The 12,131-nt window shown below is 38.6% G+C and overlaps 2 protein-coding genes and 1 long non-coding RNA gene across 3 annotated transcripts; all 3 read left to right on the forward strand.

The window, feature by feature from the left end:
• LOC18784920 (xylulose 5-phosphate/phosphate translocator, chloroplastic) lies at nucleotides 884-2,745 on the forward strand. The gene has a single exon (XM_007219405.2). The coding sequence runs from the start codon at nucleotides 1,087-1,089 to the stop codon at nucleotides 2,425-2,427; it is 1,341 nt and encodes a 446-aa protein (XP_007219467.1). The 5' UTR covers nucleotides 884-1,086; the 3' UTR covers nucleotides 2,428-2,745.
• Nucleotides 4,039-4,841, forward strand: LOC18786016 (B3 domain-containing protein Os04g0386900; the record flags this gene model as incomplete). The annotated part of the gene is made up of 2 exons (XM_020557324.1): nucleotides 4,039-4,179; nucleotides 4,538-4,841. Coding segments are annotated over 2 exons (444 nt in total), but the record flags the coding sequence as incomplete, so codon positions are not given.
• On the forward strand, nucleotides 10,051-10,657 carry LOC109947193. The gene is made up of 3 exons (XR_002270139.1): nucleotides 10,051-10,210; nucleotides 10,373-10,457; nucleotides 10,565-10,657. It is a non-coding gene; the product is annotated as an uncharacterized LOC109947193 (long non-coding RNA).

Consider the following 12,131-nt stretch of genomic DNA (forward strand, 5'->3'; position numbering starts at 1 on the left):
TTACTTGGGAGATATTCCTCACTCAAATTCACAAAAGCTTGTTTAGAAATCAGTAACTTGGGGCGCAAGTTATCCATTTTTAAAGAAGTCTGCTAGGATTTTTTATTGCTAGCAGTGGCACGCTCGCACACAAAAGAAAGTTGACTTGTTTACCATTCAATGGTTTTCAAGACAATGGAGAACTTTACCATACCTTCACAGGAACAAATTAGAAACAGGTGAACAACGACCCGTTAAGATAACGGGTGCTTAATGGGTTCACCCGTTATCAACCCGACCCGATAAGGCCAACCTAAATATGCTGATATTTTCACGCGAATTCGTGTCGTGTTAGCAAATCATGTGCAATATTTCCGGGTCTATAACCGATGAGCACAAAACCCCTTTTTGTTAATTTTTCGTCCAAAGATTGATGATTTTATATGAAAATTTTCTCCAAATAACAAAGTTAGCCTTTGAGATTAGCTTGCACATACACTTATTAAGGTTAATTTTGCCATTTGCACAAGTTCTTTTTATGTGAAATCATCAATTTTTTAATAAACAATCAATAAAAATGGGTGTGAAAACAATTTGAAACCTTAACGGGTTGTTGTGTAATTTTTGAAACCTAAGAGAGTTTTATGTAAACACCGAAAATCTCATAAAGGTGTTAGTGTAAATAACTCTTCTCAATATTGCACAGATTTTAAATTCGAATCCACTAGTCAATCCAAAAAAAAAAAAATTCCCAGTTAATGCAAATATTGTATATACAAATTTTAATTATTTGACATTTTCATAATTCATTAATTGGTCAAGGAGCCAAACTCGGCCAATTGAAGGGGTTGATTTCCAGCTAAAGATAAAGAAAAGGGAGTGGCGATGTATTGTAGCCGCAGCTTTAAGTTTTGGCTTGGGTGGGTCGGGGAAAGGTTCGGGGGTTTAAGCAAGAACAGAAAAATATCTAAGCAAGTACCTGAAGCTGAAAGGGACGAAAAGGGCACTTTAAACCAGTGAAAAATCTCGTCCTCAATCTCCAGAGCTTGTTGGTTTTTTTATTGCAGAGTCTCTGTCTCTCTCCCCAACCAATAGCTACAACAACAAATGCTTACCTTGAATCTAAGTTGTCCTGCTTCCACTGTCACTTTCCCCCAATCCGGACATCAACACCCCATTAATGCCTCCTCTTCACTTCTCAATCCGAATCTTCTCAACCGAATCCAAATCCAGAGAACCCTACACACCTCATTTCCTCTGCTCCACAAACCCACCTCTCCCAAACTTGAAGCATCCACCAAAGTCTCAAGCTTTAGCAGAATTTATGGCCACCCAATTGGAATTTCTTCAAAACCCATATCTCAGGTCCAAGATTGGGGCTCAAAGATCAGTCAATTGAACAAAACCTGTGGATTCCCATCTGGGTTTTCTTCCAAACCCAGATTCCAAATCCCCAAAGCTGCATCTGAGGCCAATCCAGAACGAGGAGAAAGTGAAGCTGCAGTTTCAAAGCCCAAGGCCACAACCGCCCAGCTTGCACTTATTTTTGGGCTCTGGTACTTCCAGAACATTGTCTTTAACATTTACAACAAGAAGATATTAAATATTTTCCCATTTCCATGGCTTCTTGCTTCTTTTCAGCTCTTTGCTGGGTCTGTTTGGATGTTGGCTCTCTGGTCTTTGAAGCTCCAACCATGCCCCAAAATATCAAAACCATTCATAGTTGCACTCCTTGGACCTGCATTGTTCCACACAATAGGCCACATCTCAGCATGTGTCTCATTCTCTAAGGTGGCTGTTTCTTTCACCCATGTAATCAAATCTTCAGAGCCTGTTTTCTCGGTTGTCTTTTCGTCGTTCGTAGGCGATTCGTACCCTTTACAGGTCTGGCTTTCAATCCTCCCTATTGTCTTGGGTTGTTCTCTAGCTGCAATTACTGAGGTGTCATTCAATTTCCAAGGCCTGTGGGGTGCGTTGATTAGCAATGTTGGGTTTGTGTTGAGAAATATTTACTCAAAACGCAGTTTACAGAACTTCAAGGAGGTAGATGGGTTGAATTTGTATGGTTGGATCACCATACTTTCACTCCTCTATCTGTTTCCTGTTGCTATTTTTGTTGAAGGGTCTCAATGGGTTCAAGGGTATCACAGAGCTATTGCAACTGTAGGAAAACCATCCACATTTTATATATGGGTGTTGTTATCTGGAGTGTTTTACCATCTCTATAACCAGTCGTCTTATCAGGCTCTTGATGAAATTAGCCCCTTGACATTTTCAGTTGGAAACACAATGAAGAGAGTGGTGGTAATTGTATCTACTGTGTTGGTGTTCAGAAATCCAGTTAGACCTCTTAATGCACTTGGATCCGCCCTTGCGATATTTGGGACTTTCCTGTATTCACAGGCAACAGCATCTAAAAAGCAAAAGGGCGGTGAAAAGAAGAATTGAACATAGTTTTTACTTGGTCTGCTTCAAGTGTATTATTCTTTGATCTGGTAAAATTTGTGATTTGCTCTGGTTTATTCCACAGCTATCAAGGTTTAGTAATGTCCAAGGTTTTATTTCATGATATCTTCTCTTTGATTTTTATCTTCATTTCTCTGTGTATTAATGGTAAATTTCACTAGGATTGATTAGGCCTTTCTTCTCCCTATTTCACTTGTTACATGCTTGTTGCTTGCTAAGTTGTGTCTGAATTTTTTAGTTTTTGTGTTTATTTGTGCCTACATACCTAAGAAGCTAAGTGCAAAGTTCTGTTTGGTTATACGTATGGAGAAGGTCATTTTTTTTGTTGAATTTCGAGTTCAATTTTATTTTTTGGATCAATTCAGTTTGATCTTTTTCACTAAATGCAATTGAAAATACTCGAAATGCATGTTGTCCTGCTTTACTATGAAGAGGATTCTCTATGGTACAAGTCAAATTTTAACTTAGAAAGAACAATGGCAGGAAAATTACGAAACTAAATACAAGAGTGATCATAATAATGACCCAAATTAGCTAAATTGTCAGCAACTGTATTAGCCCACCAGTAACCTGCTCTTTTTGCGTGCTTGTTATTTCCTGATATACGGATTTGGGTACTATCAGATTTTTTTTATATACTTCATATACTAAAATTTCAACAGGTAAGAGTGTGCCACATCTTTAATGACCCTCACCATTCATAAATCCAGATTTTTCTTAAACTTGGGGGAAAGGTCGTCATAGATGTGGCACTATTGGAATTTTTTGATGAATTAAACAAGAAGAGTGGAAGCAAGGGACATGTAGCTCAAATAGTTAAGAGCAGTTTTTCCTGTATTGGAAGTTCTGTGTTCGAATTCGACCTTTCCAATATCACTTGTGCCAAAAACAAAATAAACAAGAAGAGTGAAAAATTAGAAATTGGAAATGATTAAAGAATACAATTTTATATTATAGAACCATAGATATCATAATCCCCATGGGATTAGTTTGTCAGACCAGCCGTTACAAATATGCAAATTAACAACACAGGTCAATAAAGAAAGAAACGAAGACTTCTCAGCAAAAAGGAAAGCAAAATTGCCAGAAAGAATTGGAGGGAAAATTAGACTATGTTATTTCAAATTTTAGGAAATACATATATAAAATAGGAATATATGAACGTACAGTCTTACCAAAAACAAATTAGCACAGTTCTTAAACCGAGCTGAGCTTTTTTCAAAATGGGTTTCAAATATCTTGGCTTTAGGCATTGTTGTGAATATGCCTAAGAGCTGTCGATTTCATAAGAAATGCCTAAATTCTTCATGTCATAAGGCCTGCCCAACAGATGGGTTTACTGTTTATGTCTATCGACAAACTTTCATGGATAGGTTTCATTGTGTTTCACCCTTGTGGATTATTTCTAATAAGGTTTTTTTAATCTACAAGTGCATATAATTCTGAAGTTCTGTGAAATTCTTTGCAACTTTCCATTACCTTTAAAATTCGTGATCTCTTTTTTATCATAAGATTTTTTCTGTGTTTTGTCTGTACTGTTGGGTATCTTTTCATCAGTATTATGATTGTTTTTACAGATAATTTCTTTGTTAATTTCCAGTTGATGCAGTGGGAGACCTACCCACATCAAATCCCGTGATTGAACTAGAAGGGGATGAATTTTGGCCACTTTCTGGGAAACCCTTTTTTGATGTGGTTCTCACGAAAACAACTATCAAACCCATGTACCAACTAGTAATTATACCCTAATTTCCCATGTTTAAATGGTGGTGAGACTTCCTCCTATGTCAATTTCTTAACTATTGGTGTTAGTCTACATGATCATAGTTGCCAATTTTATCACATAATCAAATTGGAATGAAGTAACAATTTGTTTGATGAGCGTAATGTATGGGCAATTTGCATATACTTCTTAGTTTTAAATTATGGGTTGGCTTGTTCAAGTGAAAAATAATCTGGCTACTGCTGAAACTTTCTTTTTCTTTGCAATTGTAGGCAACAATGTTGTGCATTGCTAATTCTTTAATTTGGGATTATCAATTTCATCACTTTAATTAGTCTAATTCGTTGAAATAATCATTTGTTCGAGCAGGTGGTCCCAGGCAAATTTAATGCAACACTACCTTCCTGTTCAATCCATACGGTTCTTGCATTTCGGGGCAAGAACTGGGAGATAATATATCATGAATCATCCAGTTGTAAAAGACTTGATAACTGGAGACCATTTGCCATTGACAACAATTTGAAGGTTGGAGGTGCATGTGTGTTTGAACAACTAGAGTGCAGCAGTACTAGGCTAGTATTTAGAGTCCAAATTCTCAGAGGTGACATCCCATCTGAATTTCTAGACAAGCTCAATGGTGATAATGTAGATGCACCAATTGTTCTTGAATAGTATATGCCGTATTGTCTTTTAATGGATGTTGTCAATTTTCTAAATGAGATTACTTTCAAGAGCTAATATGATTTGAATTTGGTGAACTCTAGCATAGGCTATTAAGGATAATTGTATGATTTTGAGTCCATATGTTCCAGTGTAGGAGTTATGGTGTCATTTGACATGATACTTTAGTAAGATGAGTATCTATTAGTGTTCAGATACCTTTAAAAACGTAATTTAGTAGTGTACTTTCTAACAATCCTCCTTAATAATTTCTTATCATTCAACTTACACATGCTGCTCAAAATGCATCAAATAACCTGGGGAATGATTTATGAAGGTCTCATAATATATACTATAGTAACTGTACTGTCTGTTTTCTAATGAGTGGGATTCAAAGCAAAAAACCTGAAAAGATAGAGACTTTACTTACCAGTTTGTTTGTGCTAGATGTGGGAGCCAACAAGCAAGGGAGAGCCACAGAGAGAGCATCTACAATCATGCTCTCTATTTTTTAGTTAAAATTTAGTTAAAAACATTAGAAAGCTAGTTTAGGAGTTCTCTATAAAATTTCAACTCCAACCATACTCCCTAATTTAAAGAGTCATAAATGTTTTTAATAAATTTTAATTCAATTTTTGAATAAAGTGTAGACATAAAAGCAATAATAAAAAATAGTTGGCATTAAATAAATGTTTAAAATAATATTAAATATAGAAGCATTTAATAGGGAGTCACTAGGAGTACTTTCTCTCTCCTCAGATTTAGGAGCTGAATAGAGAGCATGGTTGGAGGTGGGTTTTTTCAATTCATTCCTAAATTTTAGCTAAGGAGGTGGTTTAGGGAGCCCATTGTGGATGCTCTAAGGGCGGTAAGGATAAGTCAATTATATTTGCAAAACACAATGAGGAAGGTTGATATGGTAGAGTACAATAATATGCAAGATATATGTCATCCAGTCCAATATGCAGAAATCAAATCCCAAAATTCTTCACAAATGTATTAGTTTAACAATTCTTGACAATTCTTGAGATTTGAATATGTTATGTGAGGCTAAATCTATGATATAATAATTCCAGTATCTTTATATCTAAATAAATTCTATTTAAGCATCCCAATGGCATTAGAAATGCAAAATCATGTCCAAACTCCACTCTATATAAAAGACAGGGATTTAATTGACAACCATTTCACCATACCTTGATTCATACAAATCCAAATAAACAAAGGAGCCAAACAAAATATACATTTCCATGTCCAAATTAATAAGTTTTGGGAAATATGCTGATATAATCACTTTTTATAAGTGATATTCTGAAATAATCAGGTTACAAATTGTGTTCTGATATAATCACTTTTGAACGTGAAATGACCAAACTGCCCTCCATATAAAAGCACATGTATTGGGGAGTTATTGGCCTTTGATTGGCGACCTAACGCACCTGGCTTCTCTCCCTTTCTCAGCGCTCAGTCACGGTTCTCTTCCTCTGTCGGCGGTTTCTGTGTCCATCGACCACCACCACTCTATTTCTTCCTCTGTCACGAAAACCTAAGCAGCACTCTGTCGTTCTCTCTCTGCAGTCAATGTTAGGGTTTGGTGAGGGGGCTCTTGACGGTGAGAGAGAGGGTTTAATCGTTAAATGCTCTCTCCCTTAAATGATGTCTCAGTTCCCTCTAAGTTCGAGTCTTGAATCGACGTCGTTCTCTTCTTCTCTGCTCCTTCAGGGCCTAAAAAAACCCTAAATTTTGGTTTCGGTTAGGACTTTGTTCACAAACGTCCTCCTCCTTCTCAATCCTGTGAGAGTCGGTTAGGACAAAAGTCGCGATTTGTTGTAGGTGTTGCTGGGATTTCGAATTCGGTTCTGTGCAGAGAAGGAGTGATTCTAAGGTGGGTTTTGTATTTGTTATTGACTAGTTTGTGTTTTTGTATGGTTATCATTTGAGAAGGATAATTTCACTAACCTCTGACTGAATTTGTGAAGTTTAGTAATTAGAGAGATTGCAATAATAATGTAATTTAACTGTGAAGTAGATCATGCTGGGATGAAACTTGTATTGGTGTATTGATTTTGCTCTATGGACGATGCAGTGCCTCAAATTGCTATTTGTCATATAGGATTCGTTCGTTTGTGATGCTTGTTTTCACTTCCATTTTATGAGTCATATTTAGTGTGGGAAATTATTCTGGTGGCAAGGGCTATTCCATTATAACACACCATTACCTCAGTAGGCCCTGAATTAGGTGTTGAGTAATAATGCACGAGTAAATTTGTTGGTATCATTGGTGTTTCAGCACGTAGTAGCATATTTTGCACCCTTCCAGTGTTAATGGTTAATTATGTGATTTTGAAATACTAAAGTTAGTTGGCGTGGAAATTTTCTGTTCCCTGTGGTATAAAACCTGCTAAATTGTGTTGTTATTCCTTGCTTGCAGCTTGTGATATATGTCTGAAAATGGTATTTTATGGGGCTTTAGTATCTGTTTAGAAATTGCATGTTCATCCATCTAGGTTTGGCAGTTGCAGTTGCAGTAACATTTTGACGTGTCTAGTTTGCACACAGAGTCCATAACTGTGAATACTGATGTTCCATGTGTGGTACTGTATTGCATATGAGTAGATTTTAGTAGGCATTGATGCATTTGGAGTAATTCTTGTAGCCATTTCGCCCAAACCCTGTATGAAGTGGATCCGTGGTTGATGAAATTGTTTTCAGACTTGGGTGGTATTTGGTTTTTTGATGGAATGGGATGTACATTTGGCATAAGGGAATGTAGATAAGAGGAGAGTGTGGAGAGAGTTGGAGAGTAGAAAAGAGGCTTAAAAACATTTATGGTTTTGTCATATGTATATACATATATCAAAATGGGTTGAAAGTATTAGTTTGAGTAATGTACGTATGAAATATGGGTAACCAATGATCCATATGTATGATGTTGTTGTGCAGGGAACTTGAGAATGGCTTGTAAAGCAAAGCTTATGATTCCTGAGGATGAGAAGTACGAAGGAAAGCCATTTGCCCTTTCACACACAAGGACCGCCATTACAACAATAAAGGCGAAGTTCAATACGCAGCAGTTACAGAGGTTTGAGGGAAGTTGTTTTGGTCATCTATTACTGATAGAGGACCTGAAGTGGAATTCACAAATTGTCCACGGCCTGTTGATGAGGAAGGCTGATCCTAAGACAGTTACACAGGTGAACGGGATAAAATTCATTGTGGGTAACAAGTTGATACAATTCACAGCCCAACAATTTTGCCTCATCACGGGGCTAAGGTTCGGAAAGCTCCCTTTCATTCCGAAGGCGACAAATGAAAATTGCTCGTTGAAGCGAAAATACTTCAGCAGCAATAAACCTGCCACCCTTTCGGACCTACACACCGCCTTCATCGAGTGCACAGATGATGAGGATGCGTTCAAGCTTGGAATGGTCTATTTTGCCAATTTTGTTCTATTGGGTACTGAAAAGCATGTGCTTATTGACATGCACTATTTGAAGTTGGCTGAAGACCTAGAGGAGTTTGACAAGTATCCATGGGGCGCAGTGTCATATGCAATGACAAATGCTTCACTGTTGAGGGCAGTTTGTGCTAAATACCAACGAGTCAAAGTGCCCCAAAAAAGAAAAATGCCCAAACAAAGTGGAAAGAGAGCGCAGAGAAGAATGCGAAGTGGTAGACCAAGAGAGTACATCATAAGGGGGTTTGGCTTCGCTATTCAGGTGAACACATATCCAGCAATTAACTATTTGATGTAAATACATTTACAGATATTGATGTTTCATTGTTGTGAACAGATTTGGGCTTTTGAAGTGTTCCCAGCATTGGAAGCATTGCATTTCACGGTCCATGAAGACAATAGGCACATCCCTCGAATATTACATTGGAGGAGCAACACGGTGGCCCGTTTTCGGGAGGTTATGAGTCAGGTTTTTGAAAACTTTGAGGTTAGATCTGTTTGTATTAGTGATGTTATGATTAGGAAAAATTACAAAGTTCACTGATTTTTTTTATGTGTTTCAATCGGAGGTTGATGTGCAACTTCTCCGGCCAACAGATATTGAGAAGCAACAACCTTACTGGAGTTGGGGTGATGATGACAACGAAGAAGAAATGGTTGAATTATTTGGGGATGAGGCCGAAGAAAAAATCGGCACTTCTAGTGAAGAAAAAGACGCCGATGTTGAGGAAACAGCCACCCTTCCCTCCTCTTCTAAGGTGAGCATGACCTTTTTCCAATGTTGTGAAAATATAGCGAATACGATAGGATTGAAGTGGAAATAGTTTCCTGGTTTTTTGTAAGCTTTCTAACTGTTGCATTCATGAATGTATGCAGGCCAAAGGGTCTGTTAATGACGTTCGCAGTTTGAAGCATCAATTACGCAGCACTAAGGATCAGTTGGCTAAGCTACGTAATTCAAATCGAGGGCTTAGGAACAGAGTTCGTGACTTGGAAGCTATTGTACAGAAGAACTGTTTGAAGCATGAGAACGAGTGTGACAGAAATAAAAAGGCTATTCGGGATTTGACCCTAAAAATTGCTGAAGTCGAACATTATTTGAAGTTGGAGATGGAGGAGTTAAAAAAAAATTATGGTGGAGAAGGCCATGAGGAAGTCTGTACTGCTCAGATGAATGAAGGAGGGCAGAATGAATTGTCACCCTTAAATGAACCTACTAGTCCGACTACAGCAGCACCTAAAATGGACACTTAAGTTCCAGCTGATGGAGTAGAAGCCTTCCCAGGCATGCATACAGAACGGGGTGAAATGGAAGCAGCAGTCTGTGGTGATGGAGTGGAAGGCTTTCCAGCCTCAGATCAAGAAGGGGCTGCAAGGGAAGCAGAAGTCCCTGCTGATGGAGTGGAACCCTTCCCAGCCATGGAAGTCATAGACACTGAAATTGAAACTTCAGTTCGTGAGAGGCAAGTGGACCAACAACCTCACAAGGTTCTTACCTCTGAAGATGTGAAGCTTCCTAGTGTTGAAGATGCCCTCCTTCCTACTCCGGAAGATGGGAATGGGTATAGAGTTATTTGTAAAACGATGTTACATTTGTTAGAGGATTGGAAGAAGACAGAAATTGAGGGGGTGGGATGCAAGGTCAGGCCTCCCATGAAATGTAACATAAGTCTGGTTGGTGATGAAGGGGACAACGAGGCTACTGCCACGGTTCAGAAACCAGATGCTGAAGGTAAAGAGTGCAGACTTAAGCGGGCTGCGACACCATTGTTGAGTCCATTCACCGATCCCTCCAGGAAAAAGAGGAAGGTTACTGATTTGCATGCACAGACACCTCAGCCCCGTTTTGATCCAACAAAACCCGTGGCCATGGACGATGTGAAGGCTATCATACAACTTTGCAGGGCTTGGAAAACTGACATCAGGTTAGGATTTGTATCTTGGCAAAACCAATATACTTGTTTTTTGATGTATGCAAACAATTTATATGCAGCTATACTATACATGTGTCTGTCACTGTCATATTATACAAGGTGTTCCACTTGTCTATTATATTTCAATTTACCTTTGCAAGTGTTGTTTTGTAGTGCGGAGCTGGAGCTCGAACCATTTGAAGTTGGGGCAGATTTTTTTTACAAACTGTTAGATGAAACTGCATGGATGAGCTCGAGGGTAACAATTTGAACCCGGCTTTATTTCGAGCAATCTCTTATTTGATGACATTGACTATGTGTCATTTGTTGTGATATTGACGCGGTTGTTGTGTTCTGAAATAGCAGCACCTTGACATGGCCATGTTTCTAATACGCAAAAGACAACTCTCTCATCCGCAACTATTTGGAAGGGAGTGGACAACCGCCGAGTTTTGTCTGCAGGTATTTTTGTATCCATACTATGTGTCACTGCAGTTCTTGCATTGGTAGGAGTCATGTAGGTCTCTCCTTTTGGTGCTTTGATTTGGGTTTATGTAACGTGTCTTTCACACTTGGTTGCAGCAATTTTTATAGCCGTTTGCAATGCCAAGTGGGAAACGAGTCACGAGGAAACAATATGCTGCAAGGACCGTTGACTCTCCCCCTAACTACCTCAAAAATGTACACCACTTTGTCAATGGGTCATGGCAACATGGGTATGCGCAAGCATGGACGAAAGTGCGCAAGGTCTATCTCCCGTATAATGTTCGACAGTCCCATTGGGTGGCAGTAGAAGTCGACTTTGTGCGACATACTGTCACTGTCTATGACTCGTATTCTGATTTTACCTCCAACAGTATGCTTGTCCGATTCATGGAGCCTATTACCCATACACTTGCAAAGGTGCTGCATGAAATGAGGTTTTATGAGAAATCGGAGGTTGAAGCGGTGAAGAGAAAGGGGACTGACATGTCAAACTTTAACCCATTCACAATTTGCAGAATTTCCGATGTTCCTCAACAAAGTGATGGGTAAGCTGTGTTCTTTTAAATCACTATACTCGGATGTTATCAATAGGTGCACTTCTAACTTGTCTACTGCTCGGGTGGACAGTACTTCATGTGGCATTATGACAGTCAAATATATCGAGTACCTTAGTGCCGGCATTCCTTTACATACCATTGACCCATCCAAGTTTGGCTACTACTGATTGAAGCTTGCAATCGAGGCTTTCAGGGGGGAGGCCTATGTATGAGGTAAAAGTCCTAATCTGACCTCATTGCTGCTTTATTGTTAACTACTGCCTTTGGAATTGCATTGTTATTTACTTCATTGTAGTTACGTCGTACGTACTCACCTGTGATGTCAGTGTTCATTTAAAAATGTCTTACATTATGTTGGGAACTTGTCCAACTGTGATTACTAAAAATGGCTACTTTTGTTCATCAAAGTTTAGGGTATTGGGGATTTGAACACTATAGATGGTAATGTCAATGTTTCGCAACTGGCATCTGATTCACGTATGTCATATGTTCTGAACTCCGACTGTGTGTAATCCAACACTTGTTTCATGTTCTTTATGAAAGGTTCAAACAATTACTTCTTCAAATTGAACATGTGTTATGACATCTCATTTTCCCTTTATATGAATGCTGAAGTGGCACATATGTCGTCCTTCTGCAGGTGGTCCTTCCAGCTTCATACCCATATTGACATCTCAGATTATGTACATGTATGTGAAAGAAGTTGCAGGATGTTTTGTCGTATTGTGAATCTTGAAACTTAGTATCAGTTTTTGCGTAACATGGCACATTTTTTGACATGTTGCTCACCACGCGATAAAGTGGGGTGATTTTGTAGTAGGTTGCAGGGTGTTCATTTATGTAACGGAATTCAACTCTACTTGTCTTCCATGGTAGAAGGGCTGTATTCA

The sequence above is a fragment of the Prunus persica genome, chromosome G2 (genome assembly GCF_000346465.2).
Source record: "Prunus persica cultivar Lovell chromosome G2, Prunus_persica_NCBIv2, whole genome shotgun sequence".
In the NCBI taxonomy this organism is placed as follows: Eukaryota; Viridiplantae; Streptophyta; class Magnoliopsida; order Rosales; family Rosaceae; genus Prunus; species Prunus persica.

What these genes read in the sequence shown, in the direction of transcription:
- LOC18784920 (XM_007219405.2), top strand. Translation starts at nt 1,087, where the DNA reads ATGCTTACCTTGAATCTAAGTTGTCCTGCTTCCACTGTCACTTTCCCC.